General features: G+C 33.9%; 2 protein-coding genes across 2 annotated transcripts; both read left to right on the top strand.

The window, feature by feature from the left end:
- The first annotated feature begins 39 nt into the window (after window positions 1–39).
- Window positions 40–1,415, top strand: LOC106648565 (protein RRP5 homolog). Its single transcript, XM_014365523.2, has one exon. The coding sequence runs from the start codon at window positions 342–344 to the stop codon at window positions 1,359–1,361; it is 1,020 nt and encodes a 339-aa protein (XP_014221009.1). The 5' UTR covers window positions 40–341; the 3' UTR covers window positions 1,362–1,415.
- A 696-nt stretch (window positions 1,416–2,111) lies between these two features.
- LOC106648639 (centrosome-associated protein 350-like) lies at window positions 2,112–15,083 on the top strand. The gene is made up of 13 exons (XM_014365686.2): window positions 2,112–2,586; window positions 3,135–3,324; window positions 3,538–5,109; window positions 5,185–5,676; window positions 5,914–6,137; window positions 6,362–6,686; window positions 6,754–7,101; window positions 7,172–7,812; window positions 8,214–8,377; window positions 9,179–9,345; window positions 9,410–12,485; window positions 13,588–13,670; window positions 13,745–15,083. Exons 2-13 carry the CDS (start codon window positions 3,223–3,225, stop codon window positions 14,480–14,482), a joined length of 7,932 nt encoding a protein of 2,643 aa, XP_014221172.1. The 5' UTR covers window positions 2,112–2,586; window positions 3,135–3,222; the 3' UTR covers window positions 14,483–15,083.
- The last annotated feature ends 6,764 nt before the right edge of the window (window positions 15,084–21,847 follow it).

Consider the following 21,847-nt stretch of genomic DNA (forward strand, 5'->3'; position numbering starts at 1 on the left):
ATAAAAGATTCCAATTAGTTAATTAATGATCGCGTATATTGAAATTAAATTTTTACTTTCATACATAGAAATGTTAAACGTGAAAAAAAATTATTTAGTTTTTGAGATTTTGAATTTAGTATATATTTAAAGTTCCAAAGATTGTCGGGTGGCGCTGCGAGTACTAAATTTCTTCCGCTAGATGTATCATGTAACTTTTACAATCTCACAGGCAGGCGGCTGTCTAAAACCCAACTGACGCTGAGCGCAGCACACCACACGTGGTAGAGACAGTACCAAAAAAAAACAACAGTGCCGGCTTAATAATTTTGTTAAAATTCAGTGATTTTACATATCTTACCATGCAGTCCAAGCAGAAAAAATACGAGTGGAATTGGGATAACTCGAAGATTGTTAAACCAGTCGAGGATCAAGACGAGTCGAGCAGTGACGACGAAATAAAGGAAGAAATTTCAGTGAAGAAAAAAAAGTTATCCGCGTCCGAGAGGCGTGAATTCGAGAGAGAAAAGGAGAGGTTGATTCGCGAGAGAGAAGAATTCTTTGCTCGCAATGCTACACCCTCCACAGTTGAACAGTTTGAACGTCTTGTCATAGCAAGGCCAAACAGCTCGATTCTTTGGATACGTTTCATGGCTTATTACGTGGAGAATACCGAATTGGAAAAAGCCAGAGCCACTGCCAAACGAGCTCTGAAAACCATTGCAGCGCGCCAAGAACAGGAGAGGCTGAACGTTGTCTACGCCTGGTTGAATCTCGAGTCAACATTTGGTACTGCAGAATCATTGGAACGTGTATCGGAAGATGCAATTCAAATAAATGATCCCTTCAAAGTGTTTCAGCATCTACTTGCGCTTCACGCAGAAGCTGGAAGGTTTGAAAAATTGAAAGAAACTATAAAACAATGTACTCATAAATTATCTCATAATATGGAAACTGGGCCTGCTTGTGCAGCTGCTTTGTATAAAGTTGGATTGGCAGATGACGCTAGAGAAATTTTAATGAAAACTAAACAAAATGTAGCGCCTTCCAGACATGTAGATTTAGAAATAAAATTTGCCATCTTAGAAGGTAAACACGGACATAGAGAGCAATCTTGTAATCTGTTTGAAAAAATTATATCAGAACATCCTAAAAGAGTTGACATTTGGTCAGTGTATGTTGATTCTCTTGTTAAAAATGGTGACATCAAGAACGCCAGACAGACATTGGCTAGAGTGGCTTCAACATCTTTGCCGCCAAAGAAAATGAAAGTTATTTTGAAAAAATACTTGAACTTTGAAGAGACTCATGGAACTCCAGCCACTATATCAGAAGTGAAGGAGCGTATCATGAAATACGTGGAAGATACTACAAATAAATAAATCAATTATAAACAAATTATCTAGTTGTAAATATATGTACATATACTGTTCTTTTTATGTATTGATAAAAAAAAGAGACATTTGTTCTATTTACATGTATAAGCCATTTTTATTAAATAAAAAGTTACTCTAGTTTCAAATCTTGCCTTTTCATTGATAAAAGTCCAAATTAGTTATTAGGATATATAAGACATTTATATTGAAAGAGGTTCCAAACACATCTATACGGTAAATAAATTAATACTTTTGATACTTGTCAATCAAAACTTCAAAAATGACTCATTGTTTATTGACATACTATTGCATCGACAACAAGTAATCTAAAAAAGTAAGTGTTATACTTGATGTTTGCACATGTACTCATAACAGGTATAAAACTGTACAACTTTTTGGCACCACTGCGTTTTCTTTCATTCTAGACACATACACCCTCTCGATAGCACAAAGTCGTGAACTTGGTATCAAGTTAAGTATCAAAATTTTTGAATTCGCTTGCCGCAGTGGTAAACGGAGTGCGTGAGTCACGTGACTTCCCCTCTCACACTCTGTCTACATTCTCTACTTGTATGTGTGCGTTATTTTCTCGCCGCGCACCGGCTTCATATATATATTGCGAAATAGAAACGGTTCTTGAAGGGGGATCGACGAGTATGTATGGTGTATATATGCGTGCGTGTGTAGTGTGTACCAACGCACGCATACTCGCGCGCACAGAAACACACATACACACGCAGTCACGGAGCGCGATGTTGTATACGAAACGGCGCCCAAACATCGCAAATGAATCCGCCGCTGCTCGGCAGATTGCAGTGTGTACACAATAATAATACACTCACATACACGAGAGCGCACACGATCGCTGCTACGGAGTTGCAAAAAAGGAAAGAAAAAAAATCAGCCGGAAAATTGCATATGTCGCGGTGGTGGTCGTCGTCGTCGTCGCGTCGTTGCATCAATACGCGTCGAATCGAGCTCGATAATTACACCGAGGGGCTATTTTTATTTATCATCGTGTCGTATTCATTACAGCGACGAATGCGTGCGTGTAAGGTATAAGTGCTGTGAGATGTTGTGGTGTTGTGGGAATGCGAGGAGCAGCAACATTCGAAATCGACGCTTTTTTGCGTAGCAGAGTTGCAACGGGGCCGCAGCGGCACGCAGTGCACACACGCAGCACGGTCTCTCGTGTGTCCTCCTCTTCCCCCGAGGAATGATCAAGTTCAAGGTAAAAATAACCGACTTCTTTGCCGTGGCGTTCGTTGTGTTGTGCATCTCGATCTACAAAGGTACATACGCTAATCGTCGCGTATTACGGAGAGTCATCGTTTTGCTTCCTTTTGACGCGCGCCAGGTTATAAGTCTCCGCAGTCGCCGCGTTGTGCGCCGCCGAGTTTTATGCCTCGCTCATGTATATACTCATGTATATACTTTTTTCCTTTGCGTCGTATCGCGACAAGGACAACGTTGTATCGCTGTATAGCCAGCGCATTCCTACGCCGCATCTATATATAACGTGCATACGTATTTTTAATTGCGTATACACTTGCGGTGCATCGCGTTCCGTCAACGATTATCATTCTTTATCGATGGGGCTGTTGTTGTTGTTGTTGTTGCGATTCACCTTAGTTTCATTTGAGCCGGAAACGATGCGTTGCATCGATAATTGACTAAAAAGAAAAAAAATAATGACAACGCGACGTTGAGTGCACGAGAACTACGATGACGCGTTGCATTAACTATTTTTCAAAGGCTAATTTCGTGCCATTTTTGTAGTTATACTGACGACTCGATAGCTGATTGGATGAGACTCCGACGTGTAAATCCAAGAGCACTGCATTATGAATACTTGTGATGAAAGAATATGAAGAGCAGCTGCATAGACAAAGAGGATTTGCCTAGGAGACATGCTTCAGTTAATGATAATGATTCAGATGCAGCTGGGAGCACCAGAACACCTATCGGTGTAAGTTTTAATATTCTAGAATAATTTTTGAGCTTTCCACTTTCTTTTATAAAAAGTTTCCTTACTAATGTAATGATACTTTGCAAATTCCTGAATGAATTGTATAAAGTACAAAATGTTGAACAAATAATGCAAGCATGTATAAATTGAAGTAATCGTATGTCATTACATATGATAACTACAAAGACTATAAGTAGCTATTGTTATTTCCAGGCCAATCAATATGAACAACCTTGGGAACAACAGAAAAAATGCATAGAACAGACTGCAGCTGATATTCCAGATAAAAAGTTGAATAAAACTGGCTTGAAAAGTTTAGAAGAATTTTTTTTGCAACACTCCATAAAACCCTGCCCATTTACATTTCTTACTGCAGTCAAAAATAAGATTTCGTTGAGTGGAAACAGCCAAATTTATCAACCAGTAAATAAACCCAATCAATTTAAGGATAAAGAAAAGATGGATTTAATAAAACCTTTAAAAGTGCCAGATATGAAAATTTCACCTAAAGTTGATTATTCTTCTCGGGAGAGTTTGTTATCTAGTGAGGAGTTTTCAAAAAAAATTGAAGCTATTCAGAAAGATGAAATTGCTATGAAGTCTTCTGACAGGGTGCCTAACAGAAAACTTGAATTTTCTTCTTCCAGTTCTGCATCTATGTTTAATTATGATAATGTGGAGCCCATGAAGGTGCCAGAATTTGTAACAAATAAAAAAAAGGATCTTTCTAGAGATAGTTCGAGAGAAAAAGAAAATCGAACTAAAAAAGCAAAAAAAGATGATCATCCTGATCTATCAGCATGGTCGATGAATCAAAGACATGTATCTAGGAAAGAAATAGCTCATTCGGTAATTAGTAGAAAATTAAAAAATGATCTGGCTGCAACACATGTATCTAAAGATAAAGATGACACTTTGCAAAAAAAATCAAAACTCAAAAATTCATCTTTATCTGCAATAAAAAATGATGATGAAAAGTTTCCCAAAAATTCTAATGCTGTAACAAAAACAAAAAGGGAATATAAAGTCTCAGATTCCAAAAGTGGAACTTCTAATAGTGACTCATTGTATTCAATTGACAAAGGCAAGAAGTTACATGACAAAATTTTAATTCGAGAAGGATACAAAGCTATGATTTCTGTGGTTGATGATCATAAATTTAAGGACGATAGTCAAATTTCCACTGCCAAAACCTCAGATGAATCGAGATTTAAATCACATTCAGAAACAAGAGCATCGAAGCAGCAAAATAAAACAAATTTGAAACCAATTGATATATTATCACGTGACTCCACAAAAAAACTAATTGAAAGGCAAAAATCAAATAAAATTGATTCAAAACATTCCTCAGAAATAAGTGAAGATCTCATCACTGCTGCCACATCAAATAATAGTGCTAAAATAAGTCATACCTCAGAAACTTCAAAATTTAAACATTTTGAAAAATCTCAAATGATCAACAGTCGCAATAATGATGAGTCCAAGTACAGTGAAAATTTGTCTACAACAGTCTCATCTCATCTTAATTCGAGTAATATAGAGACTAAAATTTCTCATGATTCTTCGCTATCGGACAAACTCATGGATCCTACCAGGATATCTTTCAGAGAAGACAATTATAACTCCAATCAGCCTGAGTTCGCTGGTCTCGTTACTCCAGATGTCAATCTAATGATTCGTTCAAAAAGAAGAAAAGCGTATCAAAGTCGGGAACACGATGGAGAGCGAAATGATTTAAAATCAATTAATACAAAGGCTAGTCAAGAGGCCGAAGATTCTCACTTGGTAAGTTATTAATAATTACATAAAAAAATAATAAAATAAAATTTATACATAGTTAATTCTTGATTTGTGTCACAGTTGCAACTAAAGACCGAAATGAATCTATTAGATTCATTCAACGAATCGTTGCGCCATGCGATCGATGACAGAATACGTCCATCTATTGATCACAAAGAAACCGATACCAAAAAAGTTGAATCTGATTCTAATGAAATTAAAGAAGACAGCAGTAATAAATCCCAAAGACCCAAAGTCGTTGAAGTTCAAACACAGACGGTCAATGATATGGGAACGCAAACCGAAAACACGTCGCTGTCACAAACAAATATCAGCAACAGCTTAATTTATTCTTTCAATGCCAGCGAAATTCCTCATACGTCTATCAACGCTGAGGATCGGTATGAGAGTATGGATCGAGTTGAGGATATGTCTATGCCAAATAGAATGAGGGCAATGTCGGAAATTAGTTTGCACGAAACTACGTCGTCCATAAAAACCGAAACTGGTACGGAGATCAGCATTTCGACGAGAGGTGTCACTTACTCGTTCAACAAACATCTAGATCTCGAGGTATGTTAACAGCTGCGATCGACTTTTTATTATTTTGATTAAAGAAATAATTTAAATTCTTTTCATTCGAAAAATGTCGCGATAAGACAGTATCTCGTCGCACCAAAATAAACATAGGCTGTGATATTTGCAACGGCGATCATTTATCAAGCGCAAAACGTCATACAAGAAAAACCTTTCACCAAAATATTTTTATATTAATTAAATATGACTTTTTTCTGGTTTCATGAATTTCAGATGGCGCAGTTAATTAAAGACGAAAAGCAGCGTTACGATAAAATCGAAATGCTCTTTAAATCGCGCGAAAAGTCCTTGAACGATCGCACCAAGAAGCTGGTCAAGCTGGAAGAGCAGAAACGAGCTCTGAGAGATACTGGCCAGGACAGTCGTGTTAGTTCGGTTAAAAAGAAACAACGTGCGCTGTTGCTCAAACTACAGCAAGAAAAAGATGAGATGAACAGGTGAGATTAGAACAGAGATAAGAGTAATCGTGAGTATGTGAACGATATAGAGAGAGAGGTAAAAAAACGAAGCAATCACATTTTTTTTTCTTATCGTTCACATAGGTTTGTAGAGGCGATGTAGTGTTACGCGTTGTGTTTGAAATAGCAGGCGTGCTTACGTGAAGTGAATTTAAGTTTTAGATTTTAATAGCGCGATGATAATAAAAATGTCGACTTTGCAGGCTGAAAGAACTGCACAAAATCGCTAGTCAAGAGAGAAAGCTCATGTTGCAAAAGCAGCGTGATATGTTCAATCCTGAAATGTCAACTAAAAACATATTGAACAAGCTGAAACGCAGCGCTGACAGTCACTCGCCGAGGAAAATTTCAGGACCCATGAAAGGATACGATATCCGCAGTAACTCATCCATTAGTTCGCTCGTCGATTCCGACAAATCAATGCTAGATCGCTCCAACATCGATTTCAAATTGAATCTGTCGGACGTCGCTTTCAATAAAGATGATTCGGTTCTATCGAAGCTCGATTTGGATCAGTCTTTAAAACACGTAATGATATTTTATTTGATGCATACAATTAATGATTTAAATTATAAAATAATTTGTCTCTTTACAGTGTCTGCAAGGTAACGACAGTATTGATAAAAAGTTATCAAAACTCGAAGCCAGTAAATTACACAAAGAGCTGGCTGCATCTAAAGCAAAGTATGATGCAAAAACACGCAAATTCGAAGAAAAAATGCCGAAAAACGAGCAGTTGAAGCTCAAGTCTCCTCAACACGATTTTGATGCATCGTTAAATCAGAGCGCAACGGCGATTGTTGATCCGTCGAAAAGCAATAATAACCAGGATAATTTCACTCAAGAGGAATCAATTTCGGATCGAAGCAAGTCCCAGTCAGATGCGTTCGTCGAAGATTTTTCTCAGATATGGAAATCACAATTCCCCGGCATTCCACCAGAGGTAAAATTTGAAAATATCTATTAATTGTTAACCATTAAACCTGTTTATAATGATAAAACTATTGTTACAGTCAATAAACTTACTTGACCACTCTGAGTCATTGGAAATTCTCCAAGTTCTTCAAAAAGTGTCATCCAAAAAAGCAGACAAAGAGTGTTTGAAACGAATACATCAGTATCATGCCATACTCGAGGCCAAGCTCAACAAGCGAAAACCGTCCAGGTTGTCGAAAGCTAAATTATCCGAATCTCTCATTCAAAATGAAAATGAACTGCAGCAGAACTCGGATGGATCTTGTCAGTACAGCAAAGGTCCGCGTGATTTTCAGCAACATCAATACTCCGACGAATATCAAAATTCTCTGCTAGAGGAATTAGATTTTAATGATAGTCAAAGCTCGTTGCAAGCCTTGCTGCGCCATTCTAATTTGTTGAAGGAACGCAATCACCAACTATTGCAAGACTTGGTCGACGAGAGAAATCTCGCGAACCCCGACAGTCCGGTACAGTCGCACAGGGACGACGAAGAGCTCGGCAAAATTGGTAACACGTCGGCCAGATCGCAGCTGAGCTTGACCATTTCGCATCAAAGTTCTAACGACAGTGATCGAAGCTACTCGAGATCGGTTGTTATAAGATCGCAGGAAGATCATCATCACCATCATCATCACCAGCAACACTCGGGCTTGAAAACTTCAAAGAAATTAGAACAGTAAGTAGCGCTTGTTATTTATAGAATTCTTATTACATCGCCATTACCTTTAGTACCATAAATAAGTTTGAGCTTGCATTAACTTCGAGGCAATTGCAGCGTGAACTGCAAGAGAGCCGCCGACCCCCCGTCAACCGTACCCAGTGTATATATGTGTATATATTCATAATCACGAACCACCTAACCGACTCGACGCAGACCATGCTAAAAATATACACTTGCTTTGGTCCGTCTGAAAATAGTTTCTATCTTTCTCTTTCTCACTCGACTAATGTAATATACACTTTCGGGAAAAGAGTCCCTTGTAGTTAGCGAGTGGAGCTGCATTATAAAATTCGTGAAGTGAAGAGGTGTGCACGGTATCGATCATTAAAAGCCGGCCCTGTCTACCTTCTTTGCAGGATCTTGAGAGCACGCGAGGCGACTCTGGTATCCCGTCGCAATTGCGTCGACGAGTGGATGGCATGGCATGCTAGACTACGGGACGAGGAGCATCGGGTAGCACGCATGGAACAGGCTGCTTTCAAGCTCGTTTCGGCAACATCTCACGCTTTAAATCACAATGGTAAGTTACGTTTATTGTTTTTTCCTCTTTTTTTTTAATAAAAATGTTTTTAAATTTATTGCCATTTTGGCTCATTCTTCATTAGTACATTATTCGTCGGAATTAAGAGCAGATTTTGATGAAGCGCTTTATTGATATTTGAAAACGAAAAATAAATACGACCTTACTTACATTTTCAATTAACAATTGTTTTTCCGCATTTAACCGCAGATTAACACTCTTTAAGCTTTGTTTGATATAGCTCCTATATTTAAATCTATTTAACAAATTGAGTCCATCGTTTGTTCTATATTTACAGTTCTTTCTGTCGCGTTTTGTATTTATAGTCTTGAGACATTTGACTAAACAGATACTTACACGATTTAAAGTGAGATTCATTCGATAAAATACTTCTTCAAGTTATTGTGCATTGTTTGAGCGTTGAAGATTAATTACCATAAAATCAGCGTGGTACCGCTTATGATATAATATGCTATTTCCTGGATGTTAAAATTAAACTGGTCGTACATCGAAGTTATTTCGCATTCTATTTTGACATCGAATAGCAGACGAATTCCATAAATTCTGACGTCATGTCGTCTGCACTTTTTGACAATTGCACTGCGGTTTATCGTTTTTTAAACCAGTAAAAACAAATGTTATGAAAAAAATGTGCTTTGTCACCATTTCTCGATTATTATCGTGAGCTCGTCACGTTTGTCTTCATAAATAATTTATAGACAGTATTAATAAATGAAAGTATACAATGATGATTTATTTAAAAAGCATAATTATATTTTATTTTTACCTTCGTTCATCAAGAAACCACAATATCATCCGACACAAGCGATGTGGAAGGAAGAATCGAATTGCTCACACAAAAACTGGCCGATCGTCGTGTTGAAATGGCTCGGCTCAAAAAAGAGGCTCGTAAACAAGCTAAGCAAAGGCTGAGGACACTCGAGGCAAATTTGTTGACACAAATAAAGGTGAGTTTTTTTTTATATGAAAATAATTGTATTGAAAAAAATTCTAAATTATTTCAATTTTCAGAAATACGATGTTACCATTCATGAGATGCGCAAAAAATTGGAACAAAAGAAGGTCAAAGATAGCGAAAAATTAGCTATTGAATCCAAAATAGTGGGAGACTTCAAAGTACCTGAAATACCAATTAAAAAAATACAAGAGATTTACAAAAATAGCGATTTACTCAAGTCGAAATCTGACTTGGATGTTATATCGGATAGACTTAACAAAGTCGATGGAGCGAAAGTGAAATCAAGTAGCGACGTATTGAAATTAAAAATTCCACCGCTATACGACGAAGAACGCGAATCTTCAGAAAAATCGTACAAAAGTAAATCTAATTCCGAAGAAGTCTTCACACAAAAAAATATTATTAATGATGTTAGAAGATCATCGTCGCAAAGCAGTAATATTTCTGAGGATATACCCAGCGAAATTCAATCTGTTAAGTCGCAATCGGAATCAATATTAACAGCCAAAACGTCGGAGGCTGCATCTTCACGCGTCTCTGAAATGTCTAAAGATGAAAATAAAGAATCTATAATAGAAGAATTGGTGCCGCTCGACGACTCGTCAATAATATTTTCAAAAAAATTAGATAACATTCACATAAATAATAAGGAATTAAATGATGATATTCATACGTTGGAAAATGATTTCAAAGAACTCACAGAAATGATGTCAAATTTCAGTAAAAAGTCGGATACCAAAAATAAATCAAGCAAGAGCAGAAAATTATCCGTCGCAAGCGATAAGAGCACATTAAAAGACATTTCCGAAGCTTTAACTGCTTCGGGTTCAAACGAAAAAAGTCACACTGACAGTGACCTGCAGCAAAGAATTAAAAAAATAATGAAGGATGTTGTTCCAGAAACAGAAGAGTTGGTGACTTCTATAGAGGAATTGAATAAGAAAGAAAAATCGTTAGAAATTCCTGTCGAACTCGATAATACCATTGCCTCTGAACATATAAATAAGATTCCCGAAAAAAATGCTACCGAGGTACCTTCACAAAAGACTGAGTCTTTGTCTAGCGTTGATGAGTTGATCGAAAGAGCACTTGATACTCCTACCGAAAGTATATCATCTGCGGTAGATGATCAACAAGATAGTATAGTTGAGTCGTTTAGTGGATCTCAGCTTATTCAGCTTAAATTATCCAAATTACCTGGTGATTCAATTTATAGTCATATTGATGACTCAAAATCGGAAAAAATTGATGGTGCTCAAGTAGATCAAGAATCGTTCTCTTCAAAACATGAAAAATCAGGATCAGTTTTAGAGTCCAAAGAAAAATCTGAATTACAAATACAAACGGCTATGGATGAAATTCCTACTGAAATACATACATCAATGACTCAAGAAATCACTGAAAACCAAGTATCCTTTGGTGAAAATGATGAAATCGAAAATAAATCATCAGAAAGTAAAGTTGAATCGTCAGAAAATAAAAGTCCAACGTTGCAGGAACTATGCAATTCAATTAGCGAAAAATTGAGTGATAAAGAAGAAGATGAGGAATCGGATGAACCTCCGAGTAAAAGAGCGTCACCAATAGGTCAAGAAGACAGAGACAGTGAAATCTCTATAGCTAAAAATTCCATTTCAGAGAACAATTGGACTTTATCTGATTCATTTGAGGTTCATGGTTTTAAGGAGCCTAATGATTCTAAACAAGCTCATGAACCAGAGGAAAAATTACCAGAGGTACCTCAACCCAATGAGCAAGTCGAGCAAAAACCAACCGCAGTGACAACTTCATACGTTCCTCAAAATCTCATTAGTGCAATGGACGATTCGCATTATTTCATGCCTAAAGGCGAATCGACCAATATCCACGACACGTTTGTTCTCAAATTAGATGATTCAACCGATACAAGGATAGGAATATGCTCCGCCGAATTTAACGACATTTTGGAGATCATTGAACGTGAAACTAAATTGGATGGCGCTGATTTGATGGCTGAACCTGTGGCTATCATCGATCCTCTGCTTTTATCTATGCAAGCAGATATGCTTAGCCAGGTAATGCCAGCAGCCAATTATATGGAATTTGCTCCGATTCAGACTGCTGTTATCACTGAAGAACCAAGTGTAATTGAAGAGATAGAAGCACAAAAAGAAGCTCAAAACAATGACAGTATTGTAGAAGATTTGTCTAATCACAATTCCTTGAGCGACAAAGATGCTGATTTTCCCCAAATTGAAATCGGAACTAAAATTGAAATCGTTGATGCCATTCAGACGCCTTTGGTAGAAGAAGATGTTATAAGCAAACACGAAGATGCAAAAGATTTCAGTGAAGAGGATCGTAGAAGTTCCGATGGCGAACAATTAGATAATTTGATTGAAGTTGCCGAAGGTCAGCTCGATACATTCGAAAAGATAACAGAAAATAAAAAGAATGAAATAAATTCCACAAATCTTAAAAATCAAATGAATATCACTACGAATCACACACTCGAAGTCATCAAAGACCCCGGTTACGAAGATATATCAGAGGAAAGTTTAGAAGTATCCGATATTTTGGATAAATCTGGTTCAAAAACTAATCAACGTCCGAAAAAGTACAACAACATCCCAGAGAAGTATGTTATCAGATCAAAGTCCGATGAAGTTTTGCGCATACTAGATGAGCTATCTGTTAAGAATCGGGATGCTCAACTAAACGACAAGAACAACGCTTTAAACAAAATTGAAGAAAAGGATGAGGTTGCTAAATCAATTGCACCACCAACGTCGCCCGATAAGACTGAGGAAAGCTTAGCTGTAGATTCGCTCGAGGAAAAAGTAAAGGAGAAACTTATGGAAATCGAGGACAAAAGACAGAGCAGCGATGAGCAACAGAATCAAGAGGATTCGTTAAAAGTTCCTTCCGAGCAAAGTGACTTGGATACACCAACCGGTATTTCTGACATCGATGTTGATTCACCAAGGGATCAAAATGAAAACTCGAGACTTGACATCGATGCTTTGGACGACGATTTGCTAAGTGACAATTCTATTATTAAAAAGAATGAGGCAAAGACTGAATTTCGCACGACGCCTGTTGGCGTCTCATCTGAGAAGGATATAGAGGCAATGATTGACAAGCTAAGAGGTAGGTTCTTTTTTAGATTTATTTAATTCATCTTTGGTTTTTTATTTCTTGTGAAAATTTAACTGCAATTTTAACAGTTTGATGGAATGGATATGCAAGAAAATGTGATGTGTGTGATTTAAAATTTTTAACAACACAGGCTACATTTTTCTCTTACTTTGTCAATTTATGAACTTTTTATCGATGAAAAAATTCTCTTCGCGCGTTACAAAGATAAAAACCCATAATTACGTTATTTCTGTAGAAAAAAGGCAATATTTTAATTTACTTTTTGCAACGTTAGATTGGCTTGTATTTTTGTGGAAAAAATCTCTTGGTAAAGGAAAAAATATTGTTTATTTTGCAGAATAACAAAACTCGAGTTATTTATTCTCACCAAGGTATCTATGCATAAAACCAAATACGAGAATGATATAAATCATTGAGTTGTAACTTTGTAAAAAATAGGTGTCGCATGAACGAGTGTTTTTGTATAATTTTCATTTATCTCCAACTTATCGAATTTTATTTCGTTTGTATACATATGTATGCATTTGCATACGTATAGATATTCTTAATCACAAGAGCTTGAATACTTGTATTACAAGGTCATTATTATAGTATTCCATCTCATTCTGTAATTCCATATACTTCTGATGTATGTTACTGTTTGTAAATTTTTTTATGTATATTATTATGTGTGAATCGTTTGACAATACCTCTGTTAAAAAATTTGACTACTCATTAGAATCACAAAATAGTTTTTCAAATATTATTTAAGTTTACCCACTGAAGTTCCAAAATTCGAATTTTTAAATTTTCAAGACTATTTTATTAATTTGTCGGTAGACCCTGTAGATGTTTTTGACCCTTCAAAATGACTTGAAAGTATTCAATTTCAATCCACCTCCTAGTGAATTTATGAAATGTTTTTAAACACAGTATTCTCTGTTTAAAGTAAGGATCCTCATTGGAAAATCCATTTGTTAAAAATGAACCCTAGCAAGAGCACTGTACTGAACAGTTATTCAAATCCCTGTATAAATCTGTAACATCAGAAACTGAGTGGTTTGCACGTCTACTTGTGCTTTTTCAATTACAAAGTTTGTCGTATTTTTCGCAGCTTCCTTGGATCAACCTGGCTTGGAAGTAGCAGAACTCGAAGCTAAACTGCTGCAGATAGAAAATCTTCAAATTGAGCTTGAGGTATTTCATAATTTCATTTTACTAATTTCATATGCTATTGGAAATAAGTTTAACGATTAAATGTGGTTTTACAGATCAAAAAATTAGAAGCGGAAGAAGTAGAAGTATCGTACTACGTGAGAGAAATTCCTAATAAGCCGCCACCCCCATATACACCTCCTGGTGTAGTTCGAATTTCTGGAACACATGCCTCACCATCGCCACCACCTTTAGTTATACCATCCAACATCGATGAGCTCGTCGCCATAACAGAACGAGCAACTTCTTTTCTTCATGATGCTCGTAAGCGTGGCGAAGATATAAATCAGCTCAGTGCCCCGAGTGAAATTTGTGAATTATTTGGCGATTCAATCAGCGACGAACTGTTCAAGCGGGATCGACGAGTGTACAATAGCTTTCTATTTGATTTGTGTAAAGAATTAGTTGTTGAAATGTACCGTCCCGAGCACGAAACGCCAGGCCCAACGTGGACGAAACCTAGTGTTAAAAGCAAACCAGTTCTGAAACTGCCGAAATCATTAGACGAACTGAATGAGTATGTGGCCAAAGAAGCAGCGACATTATTTGGATTCAAGACCAAGCTCCAGCGAGAAAATATGGTCATGAGATGGAGTAGAAAGAGGAGAGACAGGGTCGACGAGTTATTGGCCAAAGAAGCACAGGCTGAGGAGAAGGAATGGACAAAATTTCATCACGACGAACTGGACGTGAAAAATGAATTAACGAGCACGATTTTCGATTCGTTGATTATGGACACGGTGAGTTGCATTAAGGCAGCCTACGCTAAAAAGTATAAACTTTCGAAAACGTAAAATACGGTTCAAATAGTTTTATGTAAATAGTCAGTAAAATACGATTTTTTATGCGCGATCTGTGTTAGTAACGCGTAGTTTAAAGTATTTGTAACTGATATGCGCGTGAGTGATGCTGATTTACAATATGTATATTTTTGAATAATATGTATTATAAATATAAGCATAGAATGTGTTATTGATTATAAGTGAACGCAAATTCGTGGAGCTCTATAAATTTTAATATGTTATGATGACGTGCGACTATACAAGAGTAACTAAATGAACATCAAATTGTTTGTTGATAAAAAATTTTAGTTTTCCATAAGGAAAGTGAATTTTGAAAATGCAAAATTTGATTATTAATAATATACAATTTTGTTATGTTTTATTATCGTATGTGAGTATGTTAAAAATTAGCACAAGTGCCGATTAAAATAATAAAAATTTAGTTCATATTATATTTGAGATAAAGAAAACGGTAAAATGTACAGTTTTACACGTAGTAATCTGTACGACAGACGAATGTAGATATTTTTAAAATCTATGATTTTGTACTTTAATTATACAAATAATTTCCATATTTACTTGGAAATAAAAGACTTGAAACATAATAAAAGCATTTATCAGGTCTGTCATTTTTTGTCAATTTGTTGAATATCAAACATGATTGTAGTTATTAAATTTCATTTAAAACAATACATATTTCTTGTATGAATTTGAAAGTGTGTGTCAGTGTGTCAACACAATAAATGCATAACTGATTGCCAGTGTACCAGTCAATAATTACAAAACTTAAATTATGGACATTTAACATTAACGCTTATATATTTTTAGACTCGTTCCTACTATTTATTTGTAATCGAGGCATTTTTTTCTTCAAATATTCACTCATGTTTCTCGTTACACAATGTGTAACTTGATTATTTTTGTTAACATAGTTATCATTAGACGATACTCAAGTAAATTAAAATCAAATATTTTGATTTTTGTGTTTCAACTTTCAAGTGGCATTTCGTGATTTAATTTTCTTGTAAGCATTTGAGAGTGAAAAAGTACACAGCCCATTATTGGATGCAGTTAAAATTTTGACCAATTTGCTAGCTATGCAATAGAAATCGTCAATTTGTATCTACTAATAAATGTAACGAACTCGTAAGACTGATATTTGGGGCCATTTCGAATATGTAACGACACACTTTTTGATAAAAAAATTGTTCAAATTGTTGGTTCTGAGATAAAAAACTGTTATAATATTAAATTAAAAAATAGTATTAAATATCGTATATAATTTATTTTTCGTTTCTGTGTATCAATAATTAAATTGACGAACATTTTTTGATTCAAAATAGTTACTGCTCAAAACAATTGGTTATTGTATTATTGTTTTTAACCACGTAATTGTAATTACTTAGCTCAAATATCATATTTTTGGTTGTGATCTAATTAAGTAAAAAATTAACAAGTGGGTGTTGAACTAAAATTTAAAAAAATTTTTTGGTGCATGTCTAGTTATTTTGATTGAATCTTGGTTTTTTAAATAATTCAAGAGTAAGAATGTTTTATTGAAACTTGATGACAAATTTTGTATAAATTTAAAATAGATTACATCGATAATCTACTGAATGTAAAATTTGTACTTAATTAAGCTATATATTTTATTATAGATATTGTGAAAATTATCTAAGTGATTGTCATTGATTTACCTATCACAAGTTTATTTAAAATTTATTATTTACACTAGATCGATGAAATGCAGGTGCAACCTACATTAATTTTGTAAAACTATATCACATATTTTAATGTTTATACAAATCTTCGTTCAGTTTTTCACTGATCATTCTTTGCATAGAATCTTTTGCCGCAACGAAATAGTCAGCTACAAGATTCAACATACTGTACATGTATACTTTAACAGCATCTTGCTGCGTTTCCAATAATGTTGGTTTCAAATTTTTAATCAAGCCGTAATTTTTGATTGCATAGTCTATGTAGAAAGTGCTCCCCGTACTTCTTTTGTATTCTTGCTCAAAAGTCCACATCAACTCCTTGTCGGATCGTAAAATTTCTTTGAAATGTGGAATAATGCTTTCGTACGATTCCATGTATTGTTCAATTGTTGGTTGGTACAATGGTTTTTGTTCTTTCATGTAACTAATTATATCTTCAAAGGTCATGTCTTTAACTTTTTCCAGCACGTCTAACAATTCGCCCTGTAAATTTGTTATATTTCATTGAACCAAATGTATTTCATTCTTTAATTAAAATACTTACGTTAGCGAGTTTTTCCCCAGCATCTTTGACATTTTCAAGTGCATATTCTAACGGTGAAGGTGTTACCCATCCAGGAATCCATGTAGGAGTGGCCAGCGTCAACGTTGTGCCTAAAAGTACTAAAAAGCCGATTTTCAACATGATGTTGTGTTAAGAAGATACTGTCGTTCAGTAATGTTCTAGGTCGAGTGTAAAATGCCGTCTATATTTATATATTTTGAATAATCGAAAGATTATGGCCTTATCTTAATCATTTTCAATCAGAGTAACATGCTATTCAAGCGTGACAACTTGATTGACAAATTCGTTCGGTTTCGGCCCATAATAAACTGAAGTACCTTTTGTGCACGTGAATTAAAAGTGAACTGATTACAAAGAAATGATGTAAGAACGAAATAGTAAAATATTTCAATTTGGAATTTGATCTAAAAAGCGATCGAGGATCAGGAGATTTCGGGTGTGTACGAATATAAATAAGTACAAAAATCGAACAGATTTTTTTAATTTCAAGTCTTCCAACCCCCATTATTTATTTCGACAATGCCTTTTTATATGAAAAAGTACAACATTATCTTCAAAAAAAAAGGGACGATAATAACATCTGCTTGTACGAGTGTCATATTATATCATTAATGATTATTTACTATTTATATTATTTACGTTCAAAAAGAGATGTAAAGAGAGAGAAAGAGACTCAGTATATTATCGAGAACAGTGAACATATTTTTTTTAATAATAAATATCAACAAATAGGTACGGGAAAAAATATTATGCTTAAAAAAAGAAAACAATAATAGGCATATGATGCGACGTAGTTTTAAATATTTAAAATTATTCTACGTACATTCATGTTATTAATCGATATTATATATATTTCTGTGCACATCGTAGATATAGCTAATTTTTCATTTACGAACAAGAGCAAATGAGATAATTTAAAAACGGCGTTACGTTATAGATTTACAGCGGTTATACTCTTTCTCTTTCTGGCAATTAAATTTTAAGAATTTTTCATCAAGTACACAAAACACTTTATTATTATAGAGCGAACTAGAGCAAGCCTTTTTGTACAATTACTCTGTTTCCATAATATGCTCGATGACATGGACGCAGATATCATCAAAGTATTCGAAATGTTAGTATAGCAAAGATCGATCGTATAAATTTACCAAGTTTTGTATTTATTTATTTTTTTTTTCATCGTATATTTTAGACCCTTGCGGTTTTTTTATCGCATGATTGTCATTCTGTACTATTTTTATGTAACATGTTTCAGGAAGAGTTGATAAAAAGTTCGCATTTTACGAATTATTAATGAGCGAGCCCCAAGTAGGTCGAATTAACATAATTTATTTCGTCACATATGTGTGCACGCTGTATGTACATATATGCAAACATTGGCACAAATATATTGTGTGGGGAATGAATTCAATAAGCAACATTAAATCCATACAGCGTTAATTCATTATGAAATGCTTAATACAATCGAAAATTTCTATATTGCTGATTCAAATACTGTTTTCTTTTTTCTTCTTCTCATTATTGACTATATCAGCACCGATACAATTTAACCAATTCAATTAGACGTTCTAGTTATTACGGAAAACATTGCTTATATTGGCCCTGTTGGTCTCTTTTTCTCTCTAAAGTTTAGTTTTTTTTTAGTGATTGTTTGGGTTAACAAATGCGCTGGGGTGCCAAAGTGTTTAATGATTTTAAACTACTTCTATACAGTTGTAGTTGGCACAGATTCATTATTACATCGTATCTTTATAGGTATCAAGCAACGTAATCGACTTCGTTGAATTATGCACATCGATAGATAATCATCAGGTGATATATCGTTAAAAAATTTCCGTGAGCACGAGTTTTTTTTTCTTCTTTTCTCTCCTTTACATTAACCGCAAGACGGTTGAGGTGAATACTTTTGTCCGAATAAGTTTTTGGAAAATAGTTTACGATTTTTATATATTTTGTTTAGATGAACATCACATGACTATTAGAGCGTTTGGAAAAATATCTATTGTTCGCCAATAATTTCATTTTTTTTGTGATCTTTTCGTATCATTGTAATACAATAAAGTGATTACAATCGGTAACGGAGTGCGAAATTGTGCTTCTGTATCCATATTACGATACTCTTTTGTGTTAAAGAATTGTCACAATTAAAATTTTTGAGAAACATTGAAAATATTCCAAGTCGTGTGCAATATAAGTCTATAATTTTTTTATTTTCTTACAGTCGTTTACAATCATTTTTTTAATATTTATTTTTCGATATGTTGAATCTCACTATTAAACTTTCTAAGGAGAGTTTTCTAAAAATTAACCAGTAATGCTAATTTTACAACAGAATTGATGAAGTGAATAAGTACCCTTGCGGGAAAAAAAACTTTCATGATTACCCTTTTGCAGGTATAGAGCGAGAGTACATGAAGGTGGAAAAGCAGGCTGATCGCAATAATTATGTGTCATGAAATTATTGTTATGACTAAATGTAAAAAATTAAGGCTGAAAATTGAGCAAATAAAACGCATTAATGAGAATTACAAATCCACTTTATCTTTCATTAACTTTTAGCTAGCCGTATTTTTCCTTTTAAATTATAAATATCATATAAATGAAAAATAAACTTTTGTACTTTAGCAGTGTAGAGCAGTCGTCTGTATTTCAAAGAAATATATATATTTATACATATACATGTATCCATATATTTTGTAAATAATTTAATTATTTCAAATATTTTATAATTTCATTGATTTATTTAATTCAATCAATATTTCTTTCTTATGAACATCATATGAACGTGTATATGTATAGCTTATTCATTTAAAAAACAATTCCCGTAGAATAATAGATATATGTAGAATATTCAATTTGGAGTGAACCACGTGGCGCTTATTCGTTTGTATTTTTCTATTTCTCTCTCTTACTTCCCTTTATTTTAGCTGTTTTACGTGTATTTAAATATTTGACATACGGAGATATACAGTTTTGTCGTTTATAAGAAACACGAATCTCAATGTTCTCTGTTACGCCTACGATTATGATAAAAAATAATAAATATTTTAACTCTTCTCTTGCAGTGTCCTCGGATTTCAAGTATTAAATCATATATTTATAATATACTATATGTGAAATGACACTTTAGTTAAACTTTTTATTTTAATATGAGTTCACCATATACTTATTGTATATTTTAACGCTTCTTTTTCTATACATATGTATGTATATGTACATCATCGAGATTACATTATATTATATCGGCAATCGTCGCCGAAAGTATATAAGTGAACTTAGTGCCTATATTTATTTATACACAATATATAGAAACAACGTCAAACAAAATAATTTACTTTTTCATTAGTATAATTTTTCTTTCTCACCTTGGAAACCGTGATTAATTTTTTCAATTTCTAGCAGCGGGTGAGGAAGAAAATTCATGTTACACATTTATCAGAGATAAAAGAAAGTACAGTGACCATTCACACAGAGCTGATCGAGTCACTAGCTTCGTAGAATAATTTTTTTTTTGTTTAATTATAAAAATTATAAAATGATAACAAATTTTATTAAACGCGACGTTTTTCCATGACCATATATTTTATTGTCGCTCTACACTGCTGAAAAAATTGTAACGAGTTGAAATAAATTATCGATAGATATATTATTTGAAATGACGATGATGATTATACAAAAACACATTTTTCCTCCAGCAGTGTAAAAATTATACCTTCGACATGCTTAGATAATAAAAATCAATATTGAAACAACATCACATAACAACGAAGCAATATATATTTATATATATTTATAGTATAGTATAAAAATGCTCATATCATAACATTCCATTCCAATAACATTTTTCTTCGTAAAATCTAAGTATGCTTACTTATATATGTTAATAATAAAAAATTAAAAATAAATGATCATATCACCAGGTGTCTTTTAAAAATACAGTTTATTTTTTTGTTATTTCGGCAAAACATTGTTTTTGTTTTTCTATTTCGCTTTATTATACACACGCTATGCATGGGATGTGCGAGACTTTCATACTTCATTATATCATATGCAGTAACGATATAAATAAAAAATACGAATTTAATGACGCTTCAATGTCAATTCCACGATGCGCGACAAAAGTACCATCGATTCTTTTTTTTTTCACGATATTTGACAGCCATAGAGATTTGCATTATTGCAACAATAATGCTGTAACATACGCAGATAGATAAAATAGCACCATAAAATTGGGATCCGTTTCACAAGTACTCACAATAGGAATACGAGAAAACCAATTACAAATCTTTAGAAGATGTTCTAATGATAAATGCAAAATGTAACCTTATTTTGAAAAATGCTTCAAGACCGTCAAACGAAATTGAATAATTATAAACATTATGTTTTAATTCTTTAGAGAATTATTCGCAACTACTCATTTTAAGAAGCAGACCGCTGATAACAGTCATAGTTCATTTAGTTTTAATCATTTAAACTTTCGTTCAATTTATACATTTTCTAATACCAATAATTTATTCACATTTGGCCATTTAGATTAACGCAAAGGTTTAACAATGTTCATGGTTAAGCTCTTAGCCAGGGTAAGACAATTTTTATTACAAAATTTTTTAACAAAAAACTTTGTCTCTCCGACAGACTAAATTTCGCACACATAATTTAAATAATAATTACATTAAGATGCTCTCTTCTAGCTACTGAAGCACATACATTCATGTTTTTATTGACGAAGCGATGAGAGAGATGATTTCGTTGAAAAATAGATTGCTTATATTACATATGTAGTTGCTGTTATTTCACGTTCATGATCAGTAATTTTAGTATATAGCAGAGTTATCCACGTAATTTTACTGAAAAATTATATACGACGAATTTTTGCAGTATCTATCGCGATAAATTGCATACATTTTCTGTGTTTAGTTAAATATATTTCGTTAATGTAATCATTAGCTCGGTATGATATGTTTATTCACAACATGATGTGAGCGCTTTAAATTGAATATTCCTGTTTCAATAGTTTTTTTATAATTCAAATTGCATTAAGCATGGTCGCAAATTATTATAAAATTTAAGTACATTTAAAATCATCGATCG

This window comes from Trichogramma pretiosum, unplaced genomic scaffold (assembly GCF_000599845.2).
Source record: "Trichogramma pretiosum strain Unisexual culture from Peru unplaced genomic scaffold, Tpre_2.0 scaffold77, whole genome shotgun sequence".
NCBI classification, from domain to species: Eukaryota; Metazoa; Arthropoda; class Insecta; order Hymenoptera; family Trichogrammatidae; genus Trichogramma; species Trichogramma pretiosum.

What these genes read in the sequence shown, in the direction of transcription:
- LOC106648639 (XM_014365686.2), top strand. Translation starts at nt 3,223, where the DNA reads ATGAAGAGCAGCTGCATAGACAAAGAGGATTTGCCTAGGAGACATGCT. An exon ending in AGGCCGAAGATTCTCACTTG is followed by an intron (nt 5,110 to 5,184) that starts GTAAGTTATTAA and finishes TTTGTGTCACAG; the next exon opens with TTGCAACTAAAGACCGAAAT. An exon ending in ACAAACATCTAGATCTCGAG is followed by an intron (nt 5,677 to 5,913) that starts GTATGTTAACAG and finishes CATGAATTTCAG; the next exon opens with ATGGCGCAGTTAATTAAAGA.
- LOC106648565 (XM_014365523.2), top strand. Translation starts at nt 342, where the DNA reads ATGCAGTCCAAGCAGAAAAAATACGAGTGGAATTGGGATAACTCGAAG.